The sequence below is a fragment of the Stylophora pistillata genome, chromosome 13, assembly GCF_964205215.1.
Source record: "Stylophora pistillata chromosome 13, jaStyPist1.2, whole genome shotgun sequence".
NCBI lineage: Eukaryota > Metazoa > Cnidaria > Anthozoa > Scleractinia > Pocilloporidae > Stylophora > Stylophora pistillata.
This window is the reverse complement of record NC_142531.1, coordinates 25,432,584-25,459,271: the sequence shown is the minus strand read 5'-3', so window position 1 is coordinate 25,459,271 and position 26,688 is coordinate 25,432,584. Positions and strand designations below refer to the sequence as shown.

Below are 26,688 nucleotides of genomic sequence, written 5' to 3'. Positions count from 1 at the left end.
CCGACCTGGGGAGTCGCAGAGGATGGAACTGCGATTGACTTTTTCTATTTAATGTTCCCAGAGGACTTGATTGAACATATTGTCAGTGAAACTAATCGATTTGCACAAGAGTGCATTGCTGCAAAACCTGACCCTAAATGGCGTGAAACTACACTTGAAGAGATGAAAGCGTTCCTCGGAGTACACGTGTTGTTTGGCATCAAACAACTGCCAGCAAATCACCTCTACTGGAGCAGTGATCCACTCATCGGTGTTCCATCTGTACAAAAAGTCATGTCCAGAAATCGCTTTGATAAATTGTCTCAGTACTTTCATTTGAATAACAATGCAAGACAAGTTCCGCGAGAAGATCCGAGACACGACAAGTTGTTCAAAGTTCGCCCCGTACTGGACTGCGTTGTTGAAAATTGTAAAGAGAAACTACGACCGGGGAGAAATTTGTCCGTGGACGAAGCCATGGTTAAATTTAAAGGACGTCTTGGCATGAAGCAATATTTACCAATGAAGCCTGTAAAGCGTGGCATTAAAGTGTGGGTTTGTGCGGAAGCGTCAAGCGGGTATGTTTGCGATTTCCAAGTTTATACTGGAAAGAAACAAGATGGCGCGACGGAACAAAATCTTGGTTATCGTGTTGTTCACGATCTGACCCGCAACTTTGTCGGAAAAAATCATCATGTTTTCTTTGATAATTTCTTTTCGACTGTTAAGCTTGCCGAGGATCTCCTGAAAGACGGCATATACTGTTGCGCAACGGCACGAGCGAACAGAAAAGATTTCCCCAAAGATCTTGCCGCGAAGAGTCCAATTGTGAAGCGTTTGAAGCGGGGAGAGTCTATTCATCGGCGAAAGGAGAACGTTGTCGCAACCGCGTGGAAGGACAAAAAGATCGTTCATTTTTTAAGCACGCAAAGTAATCCTATTGGAAACGAAACCGTTAACAGAAAACAACGAGATGGAACGATTATTCAAGTGCCGAGCGTCCCTGTCGTCAAAAGCTACAATGCGAGCATGGGGGGAGTCGATCTTCACGATCAACTGCGTGGCTACTACTCGCTTGGAAAAAAATCAAAGAAATGGTGGCGTTATCTTTTTTGGTTTGTCATGGATCTGAGCATAGTTAATGCCTTCATCCTCGAAAAGAAAGCCATTAATCACCCCTCAAGAACGCAACTAGCGTTTCGAATCGAACTTGCGAAAGACCTGATCGCAGACTTTTCGAGTCGGCAAAGAAGTGTTTGTTCTGGGCAAGTTGAGGGTGGACACTGGCCGATAAATTCCAGCAGAGGCCGTTGCAAGCGATGTCTTAAACGGAAAAGGACAAAGTTTACAATGATGGCTTGCCAGAGCTGTGAGAAGAGACTTTGTTTGGAGTGTTTCCCAAATCATGTTGGGGACGTGTAATTCGTCACGAGTGCGCGAAATTCAAAATGATCAAGCAACAAACATTTGACTTCAACTTTTTTTTATATCCTGAACTTACCACTCATGGCAATGTATTTCAAATTTATAATGATATTTAGGGACCTGTTCAAGTTCTGTTGAGTTCTGAGCCATGTTAATAGTTTTTTTGCCTTTTTATTGTCACAATATATAAGGCGATCACAGAATTGAATGGAGATTTTCAATTTGATGCCTACTTCTACTAGGTCTTTTTCACTATATATTTCACTGTTTGCTGTAGTTGAGGTCTCAAATTAAAGATAATTTATTGATGGTCATTTTTTGTCTTAAGTGTGTTGACTTTCAACCTACTGTTTTCAAGATAACACGAAAAATTGCAGACATGGTAGAAACAAGACAAAAATGGTCTCGGTTTCCAATAGGGTCCTGGGAATAGGGGCTGGTTACACATGTGTCTCCTGTGGGGCTTAAAGGGTTAAAATAAATATCTGATGAAACATGGTGCCAGTTCATCAAGAGCCACTTAATCAGTGTCAAAATCTGTAAAATAATCCAGTGGAGTACAAGGACCCATTGAAGGACCATGAGTATGGGTGTAACATGCTTGTGGTTTTCAGTCAAGGTAGCAAGTTGACAAGCCCTTAAATTCTGTGTTTAAATCTGTTGATCAGATACTTTTTGATGCTGTAATACAAGAGACAAAAAAGATCTTTAATGCAGTGATATATGGGTATGAACAACTCCCCTGCCTCCAAATCACAGCTTACAACTGTCAACTTTGGCACAAATACCAGCAATGTATATATGTGCATGTTCCTTGCAGTAAAGCACTATTTACGCAATAGTGAAAGTCAGATCTGAAAAAATTCAGGCCTGTACAGGATTCGAACCACTGACCTCTGCAATACTAGTGCAGTGCTCTACCAGTAATAGTGACAACATTTGAATGCAAAGGACTGTTAAGCTAAGAATTGTGCTTGACATTGAAATGAATGAAGCCTGATAGTTTCTAAAGAAACTGTTTGGGGCTGCGTCAGTGGAGGTAACAAAATGATTTGGATATATCAACAAATATATTACCATTTCAACTTTGTTGATGTATCCAAATTATGACATTGAAATGGTTTGCTAATTTCTCTGGTTATATCACACACCGGACTTGTGGAGGGTAAGTCACACAGAGGTAGGCTGATCCCGCCATTAAACTGACAAGCTGCAGCCAAGCTGGTTTATTTTTTAGAAGGGTGGTAAGTTTCTTACGGAACTGTGTTGCTGAGGGGTATTTCAGATAATTTGGTTCTATTAACTGAGTTAATAAATATGTAAAATGGGCACTGTAAGAAGTCTCTAAAGCTGATATTTTGAGCATTAGCCCTTCCTCATCAACAAGTGCACAAGATTGTGAAAAGCAGCTTAATTTTTGATACATTTTCTGACAATGGAAGGTTTTTTATCCTTCAGTACTTCAGGTTGTTGATAGTGCTCAACGTAACTCTTGTATTTGTCAGTGGTTGGTGTTCCCATTGTTTTTTAGTATTGGGTGCAGATCTATTAATAAGCCTCGCATAACTGCATGACACAAACAAGAGTTTCAGATGTTGTGAACATTTAGTGAGGACAAAATTGCCTGCCAAGACACAAAGCATGGTATTGAAGATCCCAAACAAAGTAAATCTGATTTAAAAGAGAGAGACTACAAAGACCATGGGAATTCTAGAATCAAAGAAACGTTCACAGCAGACCATTTAACACTCTGCAGCTGAAGTTTACAGCAGAAGACATTTCAAAGCAAGGAAGTTGAATCCATAGATCACTGTGAAGGATTAAATTTAACCAGACACAAAATGAGAAGTATTTGTAGCGCATTCTTTAATTCCAAGTTTGTTTTAGTTAAAGTTCCTAACCACTTCAACATCTTCATGACCTATTTGCCTAACATTTTTATTTTTGTTTTGTCCTCAATTCCTTAATTCCTTTCACTCCCAGGTTCTTAATATCATCCTCTGCACTCTGACATTTCTGATGAGTTTAGTTCAGAGATCTTGTTAAATCATACACTGTCCCCTTGTTGATTTTTTTTTTAATTTCTTGTCACTTTTTCTGCTTGGAAATGTAAGAATATTGTAAGGAGAAATTCATTTTTGGTCTCACCTAAGAGTGAAAGGGTTAAGTAGAGAGAAGTCAATAATGGTAGCTTGGGAATTGCCTGATGTCTTTGGCATGAACTAAAACTTAAAAAATATTTTAGAGCTCAAAGCAGCAGCTTCATTTATTCAACAAGTTCTTTTCATGCACCAAAAGAAGTGAAAACCTTCATTATCTCTATCACAGAAACTGGATTTCAACAAACCTACATTTAAGCTGGCCTTCAGTTTACAAGGAAAAATCTCTGATAATTATTATAATACAAATGATGCAAACTTGAGATCAATACTCTCAGTTCAGATAACAGAAGAAGTTCCCTTTATCTTCTAGCATGTTATCACAAGAAACAGTTTTTAATTTTTTAAAAAAATGGTTGATGGCAAAAGTCTGTTGACAACAACTGATCCTTCTTATGACTCTAATGTCTAGTACTCATCTTGTTCATCATTATATTCATATTCTTCACTGTTACCAGCTTCCTCTGGTGCAGCAAAACCCTCCTACAAATAACAACAATGAACATTTTTGTCGGAAGTTCTCTCAGTAATTGGAACCCACCATATATCAAATCATGCAAGTCACATTTTACAACTAGTTCCTTGAACAATTCTCAAAGATAGGCATCCAGAATTTGACTGATTCAATCTTCTTAGGGATCAAATTGATAAACATATTTTGACTTAAGTGGTGATTGTCTACAATAAAGCAAGCTGTCCATTAAAACTTTCTAGAGAATAGTTTGCCCACTTCCAGGTGTTTAGTTCATAAACACATTCTTACTGGTGGCAGAGTAAAAAAAAGGAGTAGGAGATGGGTAAAATCTACCATCATAAGCTTCCCTTCCAATTTAATTCCACTGCCTAAAACTTTCTGCACTGCCCCCATTACAATGATGTGTGTTACAAACTCTACGTGTGAAACAGGCTAACAGCAATAGCATGAACTTGTTCCGTTCTATGTGAGAGTGGGTCCACCTTAATGCAACAATGCGTTCCCAACGAGGTTGAGCTAAGATGACAACTACACTCCAAAGTATGAAAGAGAACAATTTCTAATTACAGAAAATCAATTAAAATAGGCCTTGTAGATTCCATTTGATTAAGATCAAGTTTGTAAGTTCCATTATGTTTCCTGTTAATTTCCAAAAAATGCTGCACCCACCTCAGTTGCATAAAGAATTTCCAAGACCTTCTGGACAACAGTAGAACCTGTATCTTCTTCCTGGCATTTGACTTCAATATCTCTTAACTTGCCAAAGTAGAAATCTCTTTCTTTTTCTAATCCTTCCACTGTCAGTTGCAGTGCAGTGAGCTGCAGGCCAAGCACAAGAACACAACATGTTAGACATATCCAGCAGGAACATGCATCTGCCAAATATAGTGCTGGATGACAAGCTTAAGTTTTAAACCACTGCCAAATAGTAACTAATTCATTATTTATTGATTGGTCTTTAACTTTCCATATTCATTAATAACTTTGTTTCAATTACTGGCAACAATTTTCATCCATGATTTTCATTCACTGACCAGCCCATCCCAAACAAACCTCGTTATTAAGTTCCTGTATTTGAGCATCTTTTTGTGCAATTGCAGCAGATGACCCCCCAGCTGCTCCACCAGTGCGGGGTCCCTGTGCTGCTGCTCCTCCTGCAGCGCGCGAACTTTGTGCGGCTGGACGTCCAAGTCCTGATGCACCACCTTTAGAGGCTCCACCATTTCTGGCTGGACCACCTGCTGAAGGTTTACTGAAAGTTCCTTTTGAGAGCACTGGATTTTTGGCTGTTAAGAGATTAAGAATGAAAAAAGCAAACAAACAGGGATTTCACCATAAGATTTGGTCCTAATGAGTAACACAGAAATACACATACCAGTAGTTACAATCTTAACGCTGCCATGATCTGGTGGGAAAAGATGCAAGGCGTATAAAAGTTGATAACCTTGCATACCATGTAGGTCTACCCAAATGAAAATAAGATTTTCCTCACCTGGGGGTTGCACAGGTCTGCTAAGCTGTCCTGATCCTTTTCGCGGCTGGGCAATCTGTGGAGTGTCTGTTTTTCCATGTCGTGCTTCTACAGGATCATACTCAGGATCAGGCCCGATATAGTTTGCATCAAAAAACCTCTTGAACCACTGAACAAACTCAAAATTGTCCTGAAATTTCCCTTTGACTAACTTTTCAACTGGGATTGTCTGAAAAAGGAAATAAAAAGAAAAAAAACCATAGTCAAAGTGGTTAAGAATTTGAATTGTGCCTCAATTGCTGAAAAACCATGTTGTGATTTCACAGTTCACAAAGTTTTAAACTGAAAAGCAATTTCAGCATTATTTACAATCAAGCATGTAACCTTTAACTTTTCAGTATCAAAACTTCTTTGGTGATTGAAATTTGTGTCGCGTCTTTTTCGTTTGTTTCTAGAAGATAGTAATAATGATTATAATAATTATAATAAAACAAGTAGTAATTACTTTATTAAAATCCTAATCCTACCTTCTTACTACATTGCGAAAAGAGATCTTATCAACCTCGTATAAAAAAAAAAAAATCTTTGTTTTAAGTCCTTAAAATACTGATGTTGAAAAATATAAAACGGAAAAAGATAAAAAGATAGTAGAGGTAATAGTAGTAACTGTAATAATAATAATAATTATTATTAATAATAACTTTATTTCAAAAGTTAAAACATTACAATAACTTCCTCTCGTACATTTCCAAATTAGTTGACACGGAATACACCCATTAAATTCAGTTCTCTAGGATCAGACTCATATCAGACCCAAACTAACTGATAAATCGCCAAAGCAACTACTAGTTCGTATTGAAAGAATTTCAAAAAATGTGCATCGAAATTATCCTTATAAAAGTAAATTACATTAAAGAAATAATTATGAGAAGGGAAATGACACTCTTAAAAAACTGTAAAAACAAATTTTAAGAATGTCTAGCCTATGTTTGCCATAGCATTGTAAATTAAAAAATCTGTATCATACAATAACAATAATAATAATGATAATATGTGACTAGCACTCAAATGTGAGCATTTATTAATTCAGTTCTACAGTAATCTAGGACAACTTTGGATTTTGATTTTCTCTGTTCATTGACTGATCTTTGAAACTCATTCTACTGTCTCAACCAACAACATACAAAATCAAAATTAAATGTCTTGAGAACTGAAGTCTGCTTGTTTTCACTTAGAGTTCTCATTGGCCCCCTTTCCATTGGCTGGTTTCACAGGTACAACACTCAGTAAAATAGAGCACTATTCACAAACATTTTCAAACCATTTCTAAGACATGTATGAAAAATGATCTGTCTGGAAAACACCATGTACACCACGTTTGGTTTGCATATCTTGAGCAACCTAAATACTCTCTTGAAATTTCCATAGATTCTATAACGAACAAGACAGCTACAACATATGAAATAAATAGGTATGATGATGTCATCACATGAATATCGACAACCGCACGCCAACAGCACAATTTAGAGCTACTTTCGTTTTACTTTTAGATCCATCAGTGATTCTTGTTTACATGTTCTACAGCCTAGAGTACGTGTCAAAAATAAATGTGAAATAGATTCAAGTAATGCTTTAATGAATAATGAAAAAAAAAAAAAAAAAGAAAAAGGGAAGTATAAACTTTACCTTCTCAACTCCTGCATTCTTAAACGCCTTTTGCAATATCTTCCAGTTATTTATGAATTCGTGTTCTTGATTTGATGCAAACTTCACTTTTGCCATATTAACACAATCTAAAATACATTCAAATAAAATACCGATTGATGTAAGTTAAAAATCGATCATCATTGAGGGGAGTAATGTATGTTTCATGATATTAACTTCACATGTAAAAAGTTTAAAGAGGCGTTTGTTAAGGACTCGAATTTCATACGTAATCTTCATGACACACTCACCCATGAACAGCATATCCATGAACTGGCAGTATGCAGCACCTGATAATGAAAACACAAGTTAGTAAGAGCCACACAGTACACGGTACCGAAACGACGCGAAAGGACTCATAACCTCGGACATCAGCCCATCGTTCGATCGAAGGCGTGAGTGAAGACATGAAAGTTCTGTCGACGAAACTGCCGCAAATGTTCTCGATTACTCACCCGAACATAGCTGTTCAATTTTGGTGTACTTAAGCTGCAGGCTTTCGTTGATCCATTTCAGCATGTCGTGTCTACTAAGATTATCTGTAGTGCAACTAGTGCTATGCACGTTTATTGCCGCCATTTTCGTTGAAAACGACAATACTGGTTCGGCTTTCGGCATGCAAAGACCGATGGTACCCAGTGCCCTGACATGGTACAGTTGGTGACGAATACATGATTTCGCATCCGGTCCCTCATTTTAAAATAGCTACTCATCTGTTTGTTCCGTCTATATACTTCATACCCGTTTGTTCTCTGATAAGGCTATTGTTCCAGAAATACCGCAAAACTTGCTGTGGAGTAAGGAAGCTGTACTGGATTCTACGTACTCTAGAATAATCGATGTAGGTATATTCTGAAGCATTTGTGTTTATTTTTTATTGGAAGTTTTTGAAGGAGGCGTAAGGAAAGATGCTAGTACCGGGATTTGAAATCTCTGCCGACTATTCTCATTTGCAGATTAAGATTTTACGTTACGATATTTAAATATTTACATTGTGACAATTAGGGCGTACTGTCTGTTCGATTCTTGTAGCCTAGATAGGTGTCCGAATGGGGTTACGTTGGCATGATCTTGTTTACTCGCAAAGTGCATGATTATCATGCACGTGCATTGCATTGAGTCTGTTACACATGAATAAGGTGGTGAGGCCCAATCAAAATTTGGGAAAACCGTGCTTGGAGATCGTGATTGTTGTATGTATATAATAAATTATATATGATTTTAATTGTTAATACACACGTGTAGAAGTGTCTTCACGTAGGACAATGAAGATGTTGACCATATCTTTTTCAAAATTATTTGTAAATGTTTTGTTTCAGGTTTAAATGTCGCTCTCTTAATTTAATCAGTTTGATCCTCATTAATATTCCCAATCTCCATTACCCGGACCCTCGATTAACCGGACTTTTTCGTCTAGTTCCAACGAGTCCGAAAAATCGAGTTTCGACTGTACCAGTATGGGAGTTAAAATGTACTATTTCCTTTTTAATTTCAGTTTTGATGTTGAAGAAGTGTTTGTGGTACTGGTATATCTTTAGCCTCACAGTCTCATTGGTTTTACTAGTGGCTGTTGTGTTTGTTGGAGAGTTTGGATGTTTTCTGTGGGCTTTCCTAACCTGGAGGATTCCTGACAAATCCAGAGATTCACTGAATTTACTTCTCATCTCAGACTCACAAATCCCGGTAGGCCTGCTGTCCCACGAGTAAAAGGCAACTAGGCTGAGCATACTTTACTATTCATTTTATTATCTGAAGTCTGAATCAGTTAGTATTTTTTTCACTAAACTGCACCCTTTATTTTTCATGAGTAGTTTTCTTTTTGTGACTTTAGGCTCCTCCTCCCTTGACATTACTCGACAATACTCTCTCCAAAAATCGAGTTTCCAGATGGGATTTGAACCCACGACCCTCCGTGATCTAGTCGGATGCTCTGACCACTGACTAGATCACGGAGGGTCATGGGTTCAAATCCCATCTGGAAACTCAATTTTTGAAAATTCTTTATTTTTCATCTTTACATGCTCACTTTGGAGGCTGGTTGGCTGCATGTGATGCTTTAATGCATGCGATGCTTTAATGTGACAGCGTGATGCTGTTAGTGAGCTTCTATGCGCTAGCTGATGTTTGGCTGTGTAGCCGTGTGATGCGGTTCCAGTCAATACCCACTAATTGACCCTTGCTCACCATAGAGTCTCCTGTAGCTCAGTGGTTAGAGCATCCGACTAGATCACGGAGGGTCGTGGGTTCAAATCCCATCTGGAAACTCGATTTTTGAAAGTTGTTTATTTTTCATCTTTAAATACTCTCTCCATTTTCCATAACACTTAGTCTGAAAGCTGAAACCAATCATGACATTGTCACTTGCATTTTTCACAGGCAGATGGCTTGTGTTTACTTCGAGTTGATTTTCCTTTGTTCTTATAGGCTTTAAGGTTTACTTTCTTGGTTTGGTTTTATGATACTTATGGAAATGCACTTTTAATAAAGATCTTCCTGAGATCCTTGTTTTTCTGTTAGGGATACAAGGGAGAACGTGGAGGAATACAAGGGCATATAACACGTTCTGATACAGACTGGTATTTATTCAAGGCTTTTTATCTGGCCTTAGCATCATTTTCACCTGATGCTGTCATCCATTTGGGTTTGTTTTCATTATCACTCCTTCTATTTAACTCTCAAGTCCTATGTGGGTTTTTATGGTTTTTTAATTACATATTTTTTCTGTATGTACTATATATTTAGTAATCAACTTGTACTCAACAGATGCAGACCTTTAATAAGTGTAACATGCCTACTTTTTCTTTAATGAAACTTCTCATCATGATTTCTTTTTTGAGTGACACTTCACCATAACAAAAGGTTACATAGAAGAGGCCTACAAGAGATTATTTTATAAGAGAACCGATAATGTAACAGTTGATCAATAGAGAAAAAAAATTCACAAGCTTTTGATCATTACACAAATTGGTATTAAGAGAAAACCTTTTATCAGAAAGACTTGGTGTTATGGGTGTTTCATGTGACTTCTTGATGAAAGTTATCCAAGAAAAAATGGGGGTCATCCTCGGTGTAAAAACCTGACAAGGTTTTCTTTGTTTCATGAGGTGTTGTTTTGCTGTACGCTATTGTTTATAATGTTTTGTTGTCTTTGTTTTATGTCACTCGTGAGCTTCACAGGTTTTTACACCAAGGATGAGCCAAAAATGGTTGAAGGAAACAAACATACCATAGTGCAAAGATTTTATTGTGCTTTTGAGTTATTAATGCTTCTTGCTAATTTGTCTTTTTCCACTGACTTTGTCACGCCTCACTTTGTGAGGCGTGAGTAGTCCAGTGGTCAGTGCGCTGGACTCTAGGTCAGATGGCCCGGGTTCAAGTCCTGGCTGGGGCTTGACGTTGTGTCCTTAAGCAAGACGCTTCACTCACATTGCTTCGTCTTCTCGGATAGGACGTAAAGCCGGAGGTCCCGTCTCCTGCACCTATCAATTAGTTAATTTCAGCAAGGGACGTTAAAGAACCCACATCACGAGATTACTGTGATGTGGTCTGGCCTGTTTACTGGGTATGGCACATTTGCATTTAAACGAGCTATTCGCTCATATGCGATATGTGGCTAAATAAAGTTACTTACTTACTTACTCCTCCACCCTTGATTTTTACCAGATGAAGACACAACAGGAGCTTTGTCATGGACCCCCACTGCTGAATCTGATTTTTTAGTATTACTTATTATTAAGATTTATCACTGTTTTTTTTTTTATCCTGTGTGAGTCATCTACAAATTTATTGCAATTTGTTTTGATATCTCAGGTGACATTTTCGACGAAGGATCAGTTGCTACAGATGAGCAGTACCAGGAATATAAGGTAATGTACCAGCAATCTTTACATGCAGTTACATGACAGCTTTGTTAGCTTTAATAAATGGAACCACTCATCTGTGATAAAGAAGATCTTTCCATCCCAGCCCCATTTGAAGAAAGCATTTTTGGAGGGTTTGTAATTTTGCTCTCCTCAATGTAGAGTTATGAGGCTTCCCTATCTCTTTGGTTGTAAAAACCTAATGCTTGTATCAGGTATAGGGTGTAGTAATTTATTAGTTTTGACTCTGTAGATACCTTCATAATAGATTTACAAAGATTAGTAAAACAGGTGGTTACTAAATAGATGTTAACAATGTTTTATTCCTTGTTTTCTCCAGGCCAGACATGATAAAATTTTCCACATCCATGACAGATCTGTCAAGATCTATGTTGCTGGGGACAATGACATTGGAGGTGAATGGAGTGATATCCTCACAGAAAAAAAGACTTTGAGATTTCAACAACACTTTGGTCCCATAAATGATGTTGTAAAACTGAAGGCTTTTCAAATAGTTAAGGTATGCCAGTGGAGACTGCATAATGTTGTTGTTTATTGCATCGCTCGCAGTGCGTGTTGGCAAGATGAAGTGAATCCTGTGTTCTGATCGGCTACCTGAGCAAGCAAGATGAGCCTATCTTGCCTGCTCGAGATTGCCCACATTGATCCTGGGCACAAAAAAAATAGATTGAATTAGAACTACATTCATAATTCTTTGACAATTTCGGCCATGGAAACACAAAAAAGTGACAGAAGATAGTCAAAACAAAGAAATCAGAAACAACTCTCTTCAGTTTGTTCTGCTGCAAACACAGTTGGCTTTCTTTCACAGCTCTCAAAGTAAACGAGTCATTTCTTAACTCTTAATACTACAAGCAAAATCTTTTTGTAATATAATAAATCATTTATTAACCAATCTTGTTTGATCAAGATGGCTGGATAATAGCCTTGTTCTTTTTTCACTGGAGATCACATTGTTAGAGGTGTTGAGGTTCAAGGAATGAAAATATCAGGAAACAAAACAAAATGGACAGGTTTTGCGTAAAGACCCAAACTGCCTTCCTTAGATTTGTAACCTGAAATATAACTTTGGATCTATTTAGTTACTAGACTTAATTAATTACTTTATTAACAGTCATTTTATTAAGTTTTATGAGTTTTTATTGCTCTGGTTTGCTGCACTTTATTACTGTGTGTTTGATAACCAGACACCGTTCAGAGTAGTGGAAGAAATGGTGCCTTGGTCACTTAAGCAATATATATTGATGTTTGCCCTCTGACGAAGGGCTAACGCTCGAAACGTCAGCTTTTGTAATCATTACAGTGGCCAATTTACCATTTCAACTTTGTTGATGTATCCAAATTATATCAATATGTATGTATTAGAATTATTTTACAGTATGTTGTATGTGTTGAATAATTGAATTTACACAGATCAATTCGGCAAGTTTGTTGAGAAGAAAACCTTTTAAAGAGGAAAGAAAAATCTACAACAAAACTGTAGATTTTATCAATAATCTTTCATCAAAACTGGACAAGGAGAAGGTTTCCATTTTAGTTGGTCATGTTCCAATTGATGAAATTAGTGTAAAACACGATGTTCAATTGCGCAAGGTAAGTTATCCTCTACAGGCAGATCCATCAAATACCACTTGAAACTGATATTGCTTTAGTTGTATTGTTCCATAGTCACAGGTTCATACAGGATCCATGAAGGCCTTCTGATCCATGAAGGCCTTCTGATCCATGAAGGCCTTCTGATCCATGAAAGCCTTCTGATCCATGAAAGCCTTCTGATCTGTGCAGGCCTTCTGATCTGTTTAGGCCTTTGATAGGAAGAATAAAAAATATGAAATGTGAACTTACAATCGTTAATCTTTTGACTTTTTCATCAGTCTACCACTACTGTGGGAGAGACAGTGGCCTAATGGTCAGTGCACTAGACTCCAAGTTGAGAGGTCAATGTGTTGTGTTCTTGGGCAAAACACTGTACTCTCACCATGTCTCTCTCCACCCAGGAGTATAAGTGGCTACCAGCTAACTGTCAGGAAGCCTGATTAAATGCTGGGGGGGGGAGGGGGGTAAACTTGCAATGGACTAGAATTCCATCCAGGGAGACTAATAATACTCCTTGTCACTTCATGCTGAGGAAACCAGGATAAACTCAGGCTGGGTGAGGGGGGGGGGGGGGGGGAGGGGTTCATGACTCAAGTACACCAGAAACTCATAACATAATCAATAGTCAAAATCACTATGTTTAAAACATAAAATTCATTGTTTGTTTGTACATAGGTGGTGAAGAGTCTTCGTAAGAGACTGGTTGATTAAGATCATATTTGTTTAGATTATAGTTATTTACTCACAATTATTTATAACAGCTGTACTCTTTTTCTTTGTTTTTTACTTCAGTTAATTCGAACTATGAAACCAACTTATGCCTTCTCAGGTCATCTTCATGAGGTAAATTTTGTTTAATTTGTACTTCATCATCTGTTTTTAATACCAAGTGTATGTGACACCTCATTTGTACTTCATCATCTGTTTTTAATACCAAGTGTATGTGACACCTCATTTGTACTTCATCATCTGTTTTTAATACCAAGTGTATGTGACGCATCATTTGTACTTCATCATCTGTTTTTAATACCAAGTGTATGTGACACCTCATTTGTACTTCATCATCTGTTTTTGACACCAAGTGTATGTGACACCTCATTTTAGTTGAAGATTTTAAAATTTTGATAATTGTTGATTGGGTAGTTTGTTCTCAATCTATAGAGATGTATTCTTACTTTAAAAGAGACTTGAAATTGAGGTTATTGTAAGAGGTAATCACGATGAGATTAATTGCTCAATTCTGGCAGTTAATTCATAAACATCCAAAATCATTGTTGATTTAAAACCAGTTACGGGTTGTACAGCCTTTGGAAGACAAACTCTTTGGCATCCAGGCATTAGGTTTTATTCCTTTTAGAAACTTTTGTTAGTGATCCTCTATAAAGAGTGTCACTAACCTGTCATTTGACCCAGAACTAATCTTTCCTTCAATTTTTCTTTTTAGCCAGACACTGTTCAACATGAGTTTGGAATATTTACATTTACGGAATATGTGGTGCCTACCTGCAGCTATCGCATGGGAACCAAGATGATGGGGGCAGCTGTAGCAGTTATAGGTAAGCTGTCAGTACCAACAAACAAACAACTGTAACATTCTTCTTTGAATTGAGGTTATCATTTTATCAATCAGAGATCACCCCTTTAACCCTTTCCACCCTAACATCAGTATGTATATTCTCCATACTGTGCTCTATACATGTCTCAAGGTGCTGAATGACAAGGAGAATTTGTTAACAATGAAGGGCCTCTTTACTCTTGACCTTAATGAGTGATTCAGAGCTGACACCAGGAGGTGACATTGAACACAGGCCACTCCAAGAGGTCAAATGGTTGATGTCATTCTTCCTTCCCACAAGCCATACATTTTGTTTGTATTTGTATTGCAAGAGGATATCTTACTATTTTGTGTCTACAGAAAATTATTTGTTTTGTTGTCGCAGGTAATGATGGCTCCATCACCTATTCCATTCTTCCTCTTCCACGGCGATACTCATTTCTTCTTGCATACTTGGTGTCCCTGTGTGTCTCCTTGGCGATTGCACTACCTGGAGTCATGATATTTGTAATTCGAATGTTGGAAAAAAACCTCATGGGCATAAAACATAGCCCTGAAGTCATGAAACTGAAAGATTTATGACAATCGAAGAAAAAACAAATCAGAATAAAAAAGAAACCACACACAATCTTAGGAAACCTTCACATCCTCTAGATACAGCAGGTGCTACTTGTTAATGTCCCCACCTTAATATATTTACAATTTGTATGTGGAATTTAAAATAAATCAAAGGTGAATTGTAGGCTTATGTGTTACTTTTCTTTTCCTAGCTAGCTGTTTTTTATCAAACTATAAAACAACCATGAAAATTTTGTATTTTCGATTGGCTCTTTCTTGTCTGTAAGTCTCAAAGTTTCCAAAAGCTCGAATTTTCATGGTTCTGATGTTCACAAGTTTATATCTTTGTTAAAATGGGGAGTTCTGGGACAATTTATAACTTGTTAGTAATGGGGTGATTAACTCTTTCTTGTGTGCTAGTGTCAAAGTTACAGCTTTTTCATAGGGTTGAGAAAATCCTCTCTGAATATTAAAACAATATATAGCTTCTTGAGTGCTTAGCAAACCTCCCAAGTGCATCCATAACTCAATAGTGTACGCTGTGGTGTTTACCATTTGTTTTATAACATAACATTGATACATTGTAGCTAAAGAGTTCCCTTTTATTTAACAAATCTTACGTGACCAGAAAAAACAAGCGCGCGCGGAAAAATAGTCTTTGCATTTGCTCACGTCAGCAGCGTACACCCATGGGCAAATGGGGGACGCTAAATTGACCAATCAGAGCGCGCGCTTTACTTTGGTTATGTTGTAATAGAAATTGGTTAATCTGGAATGATATCACTTTCACTTGGGTTTGTTCAAGGTCCTCAGAAGCTTATTAACTAATTTCTATCGTTTAAATATTCATACGCCCATATCTCAGCTAGAAAGAGGATTTCCCAGACGATTAGTATTTCGTTAGAGAGAGCTTGATTAGCTGTGTGTTTTTTACGCGTGTCAAAGCTACAGCGCTTTCATGAGCCGAGAAAATCCTCTCTGAATATTAAAACAATAGACTTAAGTCAATGAGCAAAAAAAGAGACCACTTTCACTTGGGTTTATTCAAGGTTCCCGGAACCTCATTAACCAATTTCTATGGTTTAAATATTCATACGCCCATATCTCAGCTAGAAAGAGGAATTCCCGAAAGGTAAATGGCTCCTTAGAAAGAGCGTGATTAGTTGTGTATTGTGTTCAAGTGTCAAAGCTAAATGCTCTTTTACGAGCCAAGAAAATCCTCTCTGAATATTACAACAATAGACTTTTATTAATGGGCAAAAAAGAGACCACTTTGACTCGGGTTTTCTCAAGGTCCCCGGAAGCTCATTAACCAATTTCCTTTGTTTAAATATTCATACGCCCATATCTCAGCTAGAAAGAGGATTTCCCAGACTATTAGTATTTCGTAAGAGAGAGCTTGATTAGCTGTGAGTTTTGTACGCGTGTCAAAGCTACAGCTCTTTCATGAGCCGAGAAAATCCTCTCTGAATATTAAAACAATAGACTTAAGTCAATGAGCAAAAAAAGAGACCACTTTCACTTGGGTTTATTCAAGGTCCCCGGAAGCTCATTAACCAATTTCTATTGTTTGAATATTCATGCGCCCATATCTTAGCTAGAAAGAGGATTTCCCGAACGAAAAAGAGCTCGTTAGAAAGAGCGTGATTAGTTGTGTATTGTGTTCAAGTGTCAAAGCCAAATGCTCTTTTACGAGCCGAGAGAAACCTCTCTGAATATTAAAACAATAGACTTATGTTAATGAGCAAAAAAGAGACCACTTTGACTTGAATTTTCTCAAGGTCCCCAGAGGCTCATTAACCAATCTCCTTTGTTTAAATATTCATACGCCTATATCTCAGCTAGAAAAAGGAATTCCCGGACGATTAATGGCATTAGAAAGAATGTGACTAGCTGTGTATTATGTACAAGTGTCAAAGCTACAGCACTTTTACGAGCCGAGAAAATCTTCCCTGAATATTAAAACAATAGACTTTTGTTAATGAGCAAAAAAGAGACCACTTTGACTTGGATTTGCTCAAGATCCCCGGAAGCTCATTAACCAATTTCTTTTCTCTAAATATTCATACACCCAAATCTCAGCTAGAAAGAGGATTTTCCGGACGATTAATGGCTTGTTAGAAAGAGCGTGATTAGCTGTGTATCGTGTACAAGTGTCAAAGCTACAGCTCTTTTACTATCTGAAAGAATCCTCTCTGAATATTAAAACAATAGACTTATGTTAAGGAGCAGAAAAGAGACTATTTTGTTTACCTATTCATACGCCCATACCTTAGCTCGAAAGAGGATTTCCCGCACGATTAATGGCTCGTTAAAAAGAACGTGATTAGCTGTGTGTTTTGTACAATTGCCAAAGCTACAGCTCTTTTACGAGCCGAGAAAATCCTCTCTGAATATTAAAACAATAAACTTTTGTTAATGAGCAAAAAAGAGACCACTTTGACTTGGGTTTGCTCAAAGTCCCCGGAAGCTCATTAACCAATTTATTTTGTTTACCTATTCATACGCCCATACCCTAGCTCGAAAGAGGATTTCCCGCACGATTAATGGCTCGTTAAAAAGAACGTGATTAGCTGTGTGTTTTGTACAAGTGCCAAAGCTACAGCTCTTTTACGAGCCGAGAAAATCCTCTCTGAAAATTAAAACAATAGACTTTTGTTAATGAGCAAAAAAGAGACCACTTTGACTTGGATTTGCTCAGGATCCCCGGAAGCTCATTAACCAATTTCTTTAGTTTAAATATTCATACACCCAAATCTCAGCTAGAAAGAGGATTTTCCGGACGATTAATGGCTTGTTAGAAAGAGCGTGATTAGCTGTGTATTGTGTACAAGCGTCAAAGCTACAGCTCTTTTACCAGCCGAGAAAATCGTCTCTGAATATTAAAACAATAGAGTTATGTTAATGAGCAGAAAAGAGACCACTTTGACTTGGGTTTGCTCAAGGTCCCCGGAAGCTCATTAACCCAATATCTTTTGTTTAAATATTCACACGCCCATATCTTAGCTAGAAAGAGGATTTCCCGGACGATAAATTGCTCGTTAGAAAGAGCGTGATTAGCTGTGTATTGTGTACAAGTGTTAAAGCTACAGCTCTTTTACAAGCCGAGAAAATCGTCTCTGAATATTAAAACAATAGACTTTTGTTAATGAGCAAAAGAGAGGTCACTTTGACTTGGGTTTGTTCAAGCTAGGTTCCTGGAAGCTCATTAGCCAATTTGTTTTGTTTAAATATTCATACGCCCATACCTCAGCTCGAAAGAGGATTTCCCGGACGATTAATGGCTCGTTAGAAAGAACGTGATTAGCTGTGTGTTGTGTACAAGTGTCAAAGCTACAGCTCTTTTACGAGCCGAGAAGACCCTCTATGAATATTAAAACAATAGACTTTTGTTAATGAGCAAAAAAGCGATCACTTTGACTTGGGTTTGTTGAAGGTCCCCGGAAGGTCACTAGCCAATTTCCTTTTTTAAATATTCATACGCCCATTCTCAGTTAGAAAGAGGATTTTCCGAAAGATTAGTGGCTCGCTAGAAAGAGCGCGATTAGCTGTGTGTTGTGTAGAAGTGTCAAAGCTAATGCTCTTTTACGAGCCGAGAAAATCCTCTTTGAATATTAAAACAATAGACTTTTCTTAATGAGCAAAAAAGAGACCACTTTGACTTGGGTTTGCTCAAGGAAGCTCATTAACCAATTTCTTTAGTTTAATATTCGTAAGTCTATAGCTCAGCTGGAAAGAGGATTTCCCGGACGATAAATGGCTCGTTAGCCAAGAAAATCCTCTCTGAATGTTAAAACAATGCAAATTCGTTAGGGAGCTTTTGGTTAACCTGGAAGGACCACTAGCTGAAACGAGCTCTTAACTCAATAAAGGGGAATTCCTGTGCAGTGTGTATAACTGTTAGAGCTACAGCTCTTTTGTGAGCCCAGAAAATGCTCTCTGACTGTTAACATGATGGAATTTTGTTCATGCGCTCTTATCTCTACGAAAAAGGGGAATTCTTGGATAATTTAAAGCTGGTTAAAAGAGCGTGATTAGCTGTGTATTGTGTGAAAGTCTCAAAGCTACGGCTCTTTAGTGGGACGAGAAAATCCTCTCTGAATATTAAAACAATAGAAATTCGTTAATCAGCTTTTGGTTAATCTGGAAGGACGACTAACTAAAACGAGCTTTTACCTCAAAAAGGGGGAATTCCTGGACAATTCATAGCTCGTTAAAAAGAGCGTGATTAGCTGTGTATTGTGTGCAAGTCTCAAAGCTATAGCTTTTTTGTGAGTCTAGAAGATCCTCTCTGGATGTTAAAGCAATATAAACTCGTTAATGAGCTTTTGGTAAATCTGGAAGGACCATTTGCTAAAACGAGTATTCAACTCGAAAAAGGGGAATTCCTGGACAGTTTATAGCTCGTTAAAAAGACCGTGACTAGCTGTGTATTGTGTGTAAGTGCGAAAGCTACAGCTCTTTTGTGGCCCGAGAAATTCCTGTGAGTAATAAAACAATTTGCTATTGAGCTTTAAGTTAATCTAGAAGAGTTACTCGCTAAAACGAGCTTTCAACTCGAAAAAGGAGAATTCCTGGACAATTTATACCTCGTTGAAAAGCTCATTAACGAATTTCTGTTGTTCTAATATTCACAAGTTTATAGCATGTTAGAAAGGGCGTGGTTAGCTCTTCCGTAAGTGCAAGTGTGAAAGTTACAGCTCTTTCGCAGGCCTAGAAAATCCTGTACGAATATTGAATATTTTCGATATTCCACTTGTTGGGGAGCATGTTATATGCCCTTTGGGAGGAAGAACTATTTGTGTACTGTGTAGGTAATAAAGGATGTTTAAGAACGTAACGTATTACTTGCTTAATGGTAATATTGTCGGAAAAGGACAACGTTGCAAAAGTGAAGTAAAATTTTTATTCCTAACGAAAAGTAACATGTATTCAAGAGAAGATGCAGTGTTAAGAACTTAAAAGCATTCTTTATCTTTTTATGCTGGTATCTAAGAAATACATCTTGCTCGTTGGACATAGTTTTTTTTTTTTAAAAAACTACATCGTGAAAGAGAAGTGAAAAATTCTATAAAAAACTGGTCTAAAATGTAAACAAAACCTATAAGCCTTGTCCCTTTAAACTAATTGGAGAGACACTTTGGAGAAAGTGAAGTAATGGTTCATTTAAACTAATTGGAGAGACACTTTGGAGAAAGTGAAGTAATGGTTCATTTAAACTAATTGGAGAGACACTTTGGAGAAAGTGAAGTAATGGTTCATTTAAACTAATTGGAGAGACACTTTGGAGAAAGTGAAGTAATGGTTCATTTAAACTAATTGGAGAGACACTTTGGAGAAAGTGAAGTAATGGTTCATTTAAACTAATTGGAGAGACACTTTGGAGAAAGTGAAGTAATGGTTCATTAGTTGTAAGGACACCCTCCAAGGTAAACATTTCCACCTAATTGTTCAGGATTGGCAAGCTTCAGAGACTTGGCTGACTTGCTAAGATCTTTAGACTGCAAGTTGCGTATGCAACCCGTGTACTTGCCGGTAGCCGTCACACCTTTAGCCTCTGTATCCGCTGCAGGACAAAAACATTCAATATATTACGTGAGAGAGGAATAGCCCATTTCCGAATTACCCTTGGCCTCATTTTCAAAACGAGTCCTGGTGCTCATCCTTTCATATGATAATAAGTTTTCATTCACATGCAAATTAAACTCATTTTCACAAGAATGGTTGAGCACCAGGCCTCGTTTTGAAAAAGAGGCCAAGGGTAATTCGGAAATGGGCTATTGCGAGAGCACTACATCACATAAACAAACCAATCATGCTATAGAAACACGATCACAAAGGTCGATTTAAAGAAATACCATAGTGTCATGTTTCAAATTGAAAAAATATATTTAAGCTTGTTCGTTGGGGGTAAATAGAAACAATGACTGAGGGGAACCAAGAATTACGATAGCTGTAGTGAGATTGGCCTCCAACATTTTAAGCCATGGTACTGGGGCAAAGTTATTGAACCGAGTGTCTGTTTCTTGAGACACTTGGTGCTGATTGTTGATAAGAAGTTGATAAAGGAAAATAAGCCGTTGTAGCAATGTTTGAAAAGCAGACGTTTCGAGAGTTATTCCTTTGTCGGAGAAGTGTAAAACGTACCTCGTGGCGGAGACAGCATCACTGAATACCATAGATGGTCGTCAACAATGAAATTCAATCACAGACAATAGGCTAACTGTACACGCTCCATGTACTTTACTTACGTGGAAGACCTCCGACATACAGAGGGTCGTAAATATTAGCGTTGGTTTGAGATCCTTTTCTTTCACCCTCCAGTATTGTTCCTTCGTCAACTTGAAGTTTCACCAAATTCCCATCTTTCCAAGCCTTAATCTTGTGCCACTGTCCGTCACAAAGCTCAAGAGGATCCTCTGCTGTATACTCCACCACCAGCTGCCCCCCGCCATTTTCTGCCCGGAAGATCACCTTAAACAACAACAAAAAAAAGAACTATATTTCAATTCGCTGGTCTGAATTGGGGAGGGGGGGGGGGAGGACACACACAGACGCTTAACAGTTTTCCCCCTAATATCAGAATCCGTATCCGTAACACTCTTCTCCATACATTTCCAAGAGCGCTTACAAGGAGAAGTTGTTTAACAGTCAAAAGCTTCTTTAGTTGATGATCATTCTTTTCATTCTCATGACCTTTAAATTTGATTCCGGGGTGATTGTGTAAGGAGAAATTAGATTCTAGTCACTCTTAGAGGTTAAAGGGGTGAACGATTATGCGATATTTAACAATTATTCGCCGAAGGCGAGGTGAATATCGTCGAACCTGAGGCGAATAATTGTTTTAGTGTAATTTCAGAGCTGAACAACAGAGAAATTTCTAAAATCATAACATTTTAGTAACATTTTATTTTAACATTTTATATAAACCTCGTGGAGCGGTTTATATAACGTCATATAAGGAACCGCTTGACCAATCAGATTTCCGGAAACTCTTTGCTCAGCTCTGAAATTATACTAATGGGAAATACGTACGTTGCCGCGAATAATCTCCAACACGATGTAGTCTCCCTTGACATTTGAAGATGATAACAGAAGACCCGTGTGAGATGTTGGTTTTATTTCCATGGAAATCTCTTCATCCATCCCCACAGTGTAAGTATCGGCTGCAGAATAAACAAAACAAACACCTATTGATTACTAACTACCAACCTGAGAAGTTTAAATTTTTTAAGAACCAGGAAACCGCAGGATTATAGGGACGAGGGTGCATGGGACGACCTATGGAAAGACTTTGGAGAAAATCTCATAGATGCAGGCGATTGTTAGGTTGATCTTCTTATTCTAAGAAGTTTCCGCTGCTTTAAAAGTCATGTTACAAAAACAATTTGATTACCATACACCAACCGGAGGTGTGCAATTTTTTCAGATCTAAGAAGTTCCAGCTGCTATGTATGTGATCTTTCAGTACAAACTCACCAACTTTCAAGTATCCTCCACCCTTGTCAAAGCTGACACCTGAAGTAGGACTGTTTAGGTAACAATCTTGAACTCCCTTGGTTAGACTTGTGGGATTACCGATATCGGCACCGTTGACTTTAACGTTCCTGATGCATCCCGGGAAACTTATACGTGCATCAACCTGAAAAGGAACAAAACAGCAAATGAGTAACTTAAGCTAACGGGTGAGTATCCTTCACAACAAGCAAGACAAGTCAATTGCAAGAATAAGGGTTTGAGTTAGGGTTAGTGAGTGTTCATCTCTTACAGGATAAATTATACAACACACAATGCCAATGCACATGCAGCAACTGTAATAAACAAAGAAGATCTTCATGATCTTGTAAATCAAAGCAAGACACTTTGACAGAGCAGAGGGGTAGAGCATTCAATTCAATCAAAATAAGAAGAGCACACATATATTCGTTTAAATATCCGAAACATCTCTACATCCTAAAACAAACGTGTATTTCCTTTAACCGCCTCCCGGTTAGCTCAATGGATAGAGCGCTGGACTGATGCGCGGGAGGTTGAGGGTTCAAGCCCCGGCTGGACCAACACTCAAGGTCTTAAAATAATTGAGAAGAATATGCTGCCTTTCTATAACATCAAGAAATGGTTTAGATATTCTAGTCTTCTCGGATAGGGACGAATAAATGGAGGTCCCGTCTCCTGCAGGGTTAGGGGTAGGAGACGTTAATTTCCCACGCACGAGATTACTGTGTGATGGATGTCCTCCCCTGGGGGGTGGGATGGGTGGGTTGTTGTCTTGCGTTTCATACATGAGCCTCTGGCTTAGGCAATATGGGTAACCATGCCCCACGTAAAGACATTAAACTTTGATTACTATTACTGAACGTTTTAAAAGTCAATTATTAAAAATGAAGGTATAGCAATGGGGTTGTAATATACAAAAAGTCATCTATACTGAAACACCACTGACCGTGACTCGCTTTGCATCGAAGCCCTCTGGGGTACCTCCAAGATACAGCTCCTTTAGTCCATTGATAAACTTAGGAGTGCCAGAAGCGGTTCCACTTTTAACAATTTTACCATCCACGAAAAGCTCGCCGTCCACTCCCTGGCGCGTAAGTCGTACCTGGTAATAAAAATAATCGGCTGAATCTACTATACAACACGTGACAGAAGACTTCTCAATTGAGTATGTGAGTATATTTCTTTGAACGTTAGAGGAAATTAAAGTAACAAACAGACCAACAAATGTCGAAAACAACGATAATAATTGACAACTGAAAAGAAACAAAACTGACTGTATGCCAAGTGCCATCACTGTAAACTGCATCAGGTGAGGTGAGCTGCAGGATACCCCCTCCAGCGCTAAAGCCACAGGACACCTTCCCATTCAGCAAATTGCACACAATGAAGTCCGCTTGCTTTTCGTTATCGATTGCGGTATATAAAATGATTCCGTCCGGATTTGAAGCACGGAAATCAAAGCTCAAATCAGTCCTGGAAAAGTAGATAAACATACTTTACCATTCAAAAGTGAATTAAAAGGCAACGACATCTCTTACAACTTTTCTTGATCTTCCCTCCTAACTCCAAAAGACCACAAGATATGCATGGAAATTTCAAATTTCTTTACGATTTTTATGAAGCGAAAAAGTCATTCTTAAGCCAACAAAATAAATCAGCTACGTATGATGCACGATCCTCGCAGTAGAGAGCGCTATTTATGCAATAGCGAAAATCAGACCTGGAAAAAAAAAAATCAGGCCTGTACGGGATTCGAACCACTGACCTCTGGGATACTAGTGCAGCGCTCTACCAATTGAGCTAACAAGCCAACTGGGAGCAGGCCTTTAAGTTGATTCGTAATAAACCCGTGATGATAAATACATACAATGAATATATGAAGTTCGTATATTTTGAACTGCGGTTGTAGATACGTATGATGCACGATCCTCGCAGTAGAGAGCGCTATTTATGCAATAGCGAAAATCAGACCTGAAATAAATCGGGCCCGTACGGGATTCGAACCACAGTATCATCACGGGTTTATTACAAATCAACTTAACGGCCTGCTCCCAGTTGGCTTGTTAGCTCAATTGGTAGAGCGCTGCACTAGTATCGCAGAGGTCAGTGGTTCGAATCCCGTACAGGCCTGATTTTTTTCAGGTCTGATTTTCGCTATTGCATAAATAGCGCTCTCTACTGCGAGGATCGTGCATCATACACATCTAATACCGCAGTTCAAAATATATGAACTTCATATATTCAATGTAAAATAAATCAGCGTAACTTTCCAGAGATGCTGTTTATTAATTCACTGATAGATTGACTGATGCTTCAACTTACGTTTCACTCATTAACTTGGAGAGCACTCTATTTCCCGTCACAGTATACATTGCATGACTGTTGATATCGTAACCAAACCCTAACACTCCAGCTGCACTGTCCCGTGCTGGTTCCTCCGGCATTGAACATACTGGAGGTGGTGTGGTAGGGGGTTCTGTTGTGGTAGGGGGTTCTGTTGTGGTAGGTGGTGCCGTTGTGGTAGGCGGTGCCGTTGTTGTTGAGGGAGCTGTGGTTGTAGTAGGGGGAGGGCTGGGCGTTGTCGTTTTCCGAGTATCGGGTGGTTCTACAAAGAAGCAAGAGAGAGACGCAAAACAGAGTGAACAGTGGACCGACCACAAAACTAGTGTAACAATAGTACGAAAATAAAAAAATTGTCCGGGACGCGAGCTTTTTCAAGGTTGCAGACGTTCGGTTTGTAGAACGGAGCAAAATAGCAAATGGCCCAATAGTAGCGGCCGAGCGACAACGACAGAGGTCTGGGTCGAGTCGTTAATAAGAATTACGAGACGCGACCCAAACTTCCCTCGATTTTTTACACATCCGCTACTTGCGCCGTTTTGTAAGGCGCTTTGCCTGACTAACTGAACTCCTGCAACAGGCTCGAAAGAGACATCCACAAGACATACATATCTACACTGCAATTGAGTAAAATCAAATGGCCTTATCTCATGAAGATTGAGCAATTCTAAAATAACGACGAAATAATGACGAATTTTCCAAATTCGTTTATTGTAGAAACTACAATTCAAAATCAAACTTGCCAGAGCAATGTTAGTCATCATACCAATCATTACGTAGCTTTTATTCTTTCTTACATATTACTCTCCTTTCAAATTCTGCCATAACAGTATCTGACCAGCTGCGCACGTACCCCTCCCCTAGCCCAACAAGAGTCAGCTGGTCACAAATTAGGATAAATTTTGGCTTAAGGGAGGAGTAGGTGCGCAGTTGCTTAAATATTGACAATGAGCCAAAGGATGTCCCTTACTCTCGATTATATCCAGCTTGGGTGACGGTTCTGAGTAATCATCATCATCAAATATCACATTTCTTCTCTTCTTGTACTTTTCGAAGTCAAACAGCCTGTAAACCAACAAATAAAATTGAATATCAACCACAATGGCGAGGGAAAATTACCATTTCGCGAGTGAGGTCCTTAACCTCACTTAGACAATATTTCATTGTCAGAATATTTTAGTGAGGGTGATTTGGTACCACTCGGGCCTCAGTCGACAAAAATGGATACGTTTCAGACAACGAGTCAGACAACAATGTCACACGACATTTGCTATGACAAGGTGTGGTGGGATGGGGGTTGGGAGGCAGACGTTAAGGGGGTGTGGTATTCACAGAATGCAATGGTTACTTGGTTTATACCCCAACACGTGGTTCTAAGTATGGATGAACTAAATATTACCGTGAGTTATCATTGTAATATTTAGGAACTGGCGTTTTTTTGTCATTTTCATTTTTTATATCATTTTTTTTTGGGGGGGGGGGGAGCAAGGGCAACGCATTCAGGCCCCTAGAGAGTGTGTTAGGCGCTTATATTGCGTGCACCTTCCCACTGCCTCTGCTTGCATGAGGGTTTAAAAAACGCCTGGGTTATGACGAAATTGATCTCTTCAAATGCTGTGAGAAGGTACAGCATTGGAAAAAAAGGGCATAGAGCATGAACCCCAACAAACCCCAGGAAGTGCCCAGATTAGTCTACCTCAAATTACGACCAAAACACCTATTTCAATACAAATTATAAAGTGCATACTGAACTCACACATGGTCAAAGGTCAAGTCTCTGATGGAACCGCCCTTTAGTGAAAACAGAATAGCAGAGTCAAACTTGCTACTTCTCATGCTATCCATGAAGTTTTCAGGGACTCCTCCCAGGTACATATCACTTGTAGTCTGGATGAACTGCCGCCCCTGGTTTAAAAATGTTTCAAAGACTGGATCCTCATCGTCAACACGCAGATAAATCCTAATAATAACAGAAAAAAAAAACCCTTAATACTTCAGTCTGAGACTGCATGTAGCAACTGATGTAGCCCAAATTTTATAGAATTGAA

The 26,688-nt window shown here is 38.4% G+C and overlaps 3 protein-coding genes across 5 annotated transcripts in view; 1 reads left to right on the top strand and 2 right to left on the bottom strand.

Annotated features, from left to right (window-relative positions):
• Positions 1 to 3,253: 3,253 nt before the first annotated feature.
• Positions 3,254 to 7,827, bottom strand: LOC111326169 (microtubule-associated protein RP/EB family member 1). Its single transcript, XM_022930108.2, has 7 exons — positions 7,669 to 7,827; positions 7,465 to 7,503; positions 7,196 to 7,302; positions 5,531 to 5,738; positions 5,092 to 5,324; positions 4,708 to 4,857; positions 3,254 to 4,046 (listed from the first exon to the last, which is right to left on the bottom strand). Exons 1-7 carry the CDS (start codon positions 7,790 to 7,792, stop codon positions 3,972 to 3,974), a joined length of 936 nt encoding a protein of 311 aa, XP_022785843.2. The 5' UTR covers positions 7,793 to 7,827; the 3' UTR covers positions 3,254 to 3,971.
• A 63-nt stretch (positions 7,828 to 7,890) lies between these two features.
• On the top strand, positions 7,891 to 14,987 carry LOC111326171 (metallophosphoesterase 1 homolog). Of its 2 annotated transcripts, XM_088742922.1 has the most exons (9): positions 7,892 to 8,054; positions 8,709 to 8,896; positions 9,731 to 9,854; positions 11,024 to 11,079; positions 11,414 to 11,593; positions 12,508 to 12,687; positions 13,483 to 13,533; positions 14,135 to 14,246; positions 14,631 to 14,987. In XM_088742922.1, the coding sequence occupies exons 2-9, from the start codon at positions 8,714 to 8,716 to the stop codon at positions 14,825 to 14,827; spliced, it is 1,083 nt and encodes a 360-aa protein (XP_088599048.1). In that variant the 5' UTR covers positions 7,892 to 8,054; positions 8,709 to 8,713; the 3' UTR covers positions 14,828 to 14,987. The 2 variants fall into 2 exon arrangements, with proteins under 2 accessions (XP_088599049.1, XP_088599048.1); XM_088742923.1 differs by lacking the exon at positions 12,508 to 12,687 and having other exon boundaries at positions 7,891 to 8,054.
• A 4,703-nt stretch (positions 14,988 to 19,690) lies between these two features.
• LOC111326113 (laminin-like protein epi-1) overlaps positions 19,691 to 26,688 on the bottom strand; it is a 54,249-nt gene continuing 47,251 nt past the window's right edge. The window contains exons 44-53 of one of the 2 annotated variants that reach the window (XM_088742900.1): positions 26,397 to 26,600; positions 25,611 to 25,705; positions 24,623 to 24,905; positions 23,575 to 23,773; positions 23,247 to 23,402; positions 22,283 to 22,445; positions 21,839 to 21,969; positions 21,055 to 21,277; positions 20,211 to 20,369; positions 19,691 to 19,970 (exon numbers count right to left, since the gene is read on the bottom strand). In XM_088742900.1, the coding sequence (XP_088599026.1) occupies positions 19,969 to 19,970; positions 20,211 to 20,369; positions 21,055 to 21,277; positions 21,839 to 21,969; positions 22,283 to 22,445; positions 23,247 to 23,402; positions 23,575 to 23,773; positions 24,623 to 24,905; positions 25,611 to 25,705; positions 26,397 to 26,600 (1,615 nt within the window). In that variant the 3' untranslated portion in view covers positions 19,691 to 19,968. Of the gene's footprint in view, positions 20,370 to 21,054; positions 21,278 to 21,838; positions 21,970 to 22,282; positions 22,446 to 23,246; positions 23,403 to 23,574; positions 23,774 to 24,622; positions 24,906 to 25,610; positions 25,706 to 26,396; positions 26,601 to 26,688 lie in introns of both variants that reach the window. The other variant, XM_088742899.1, reaches the window with a different exon arrangement.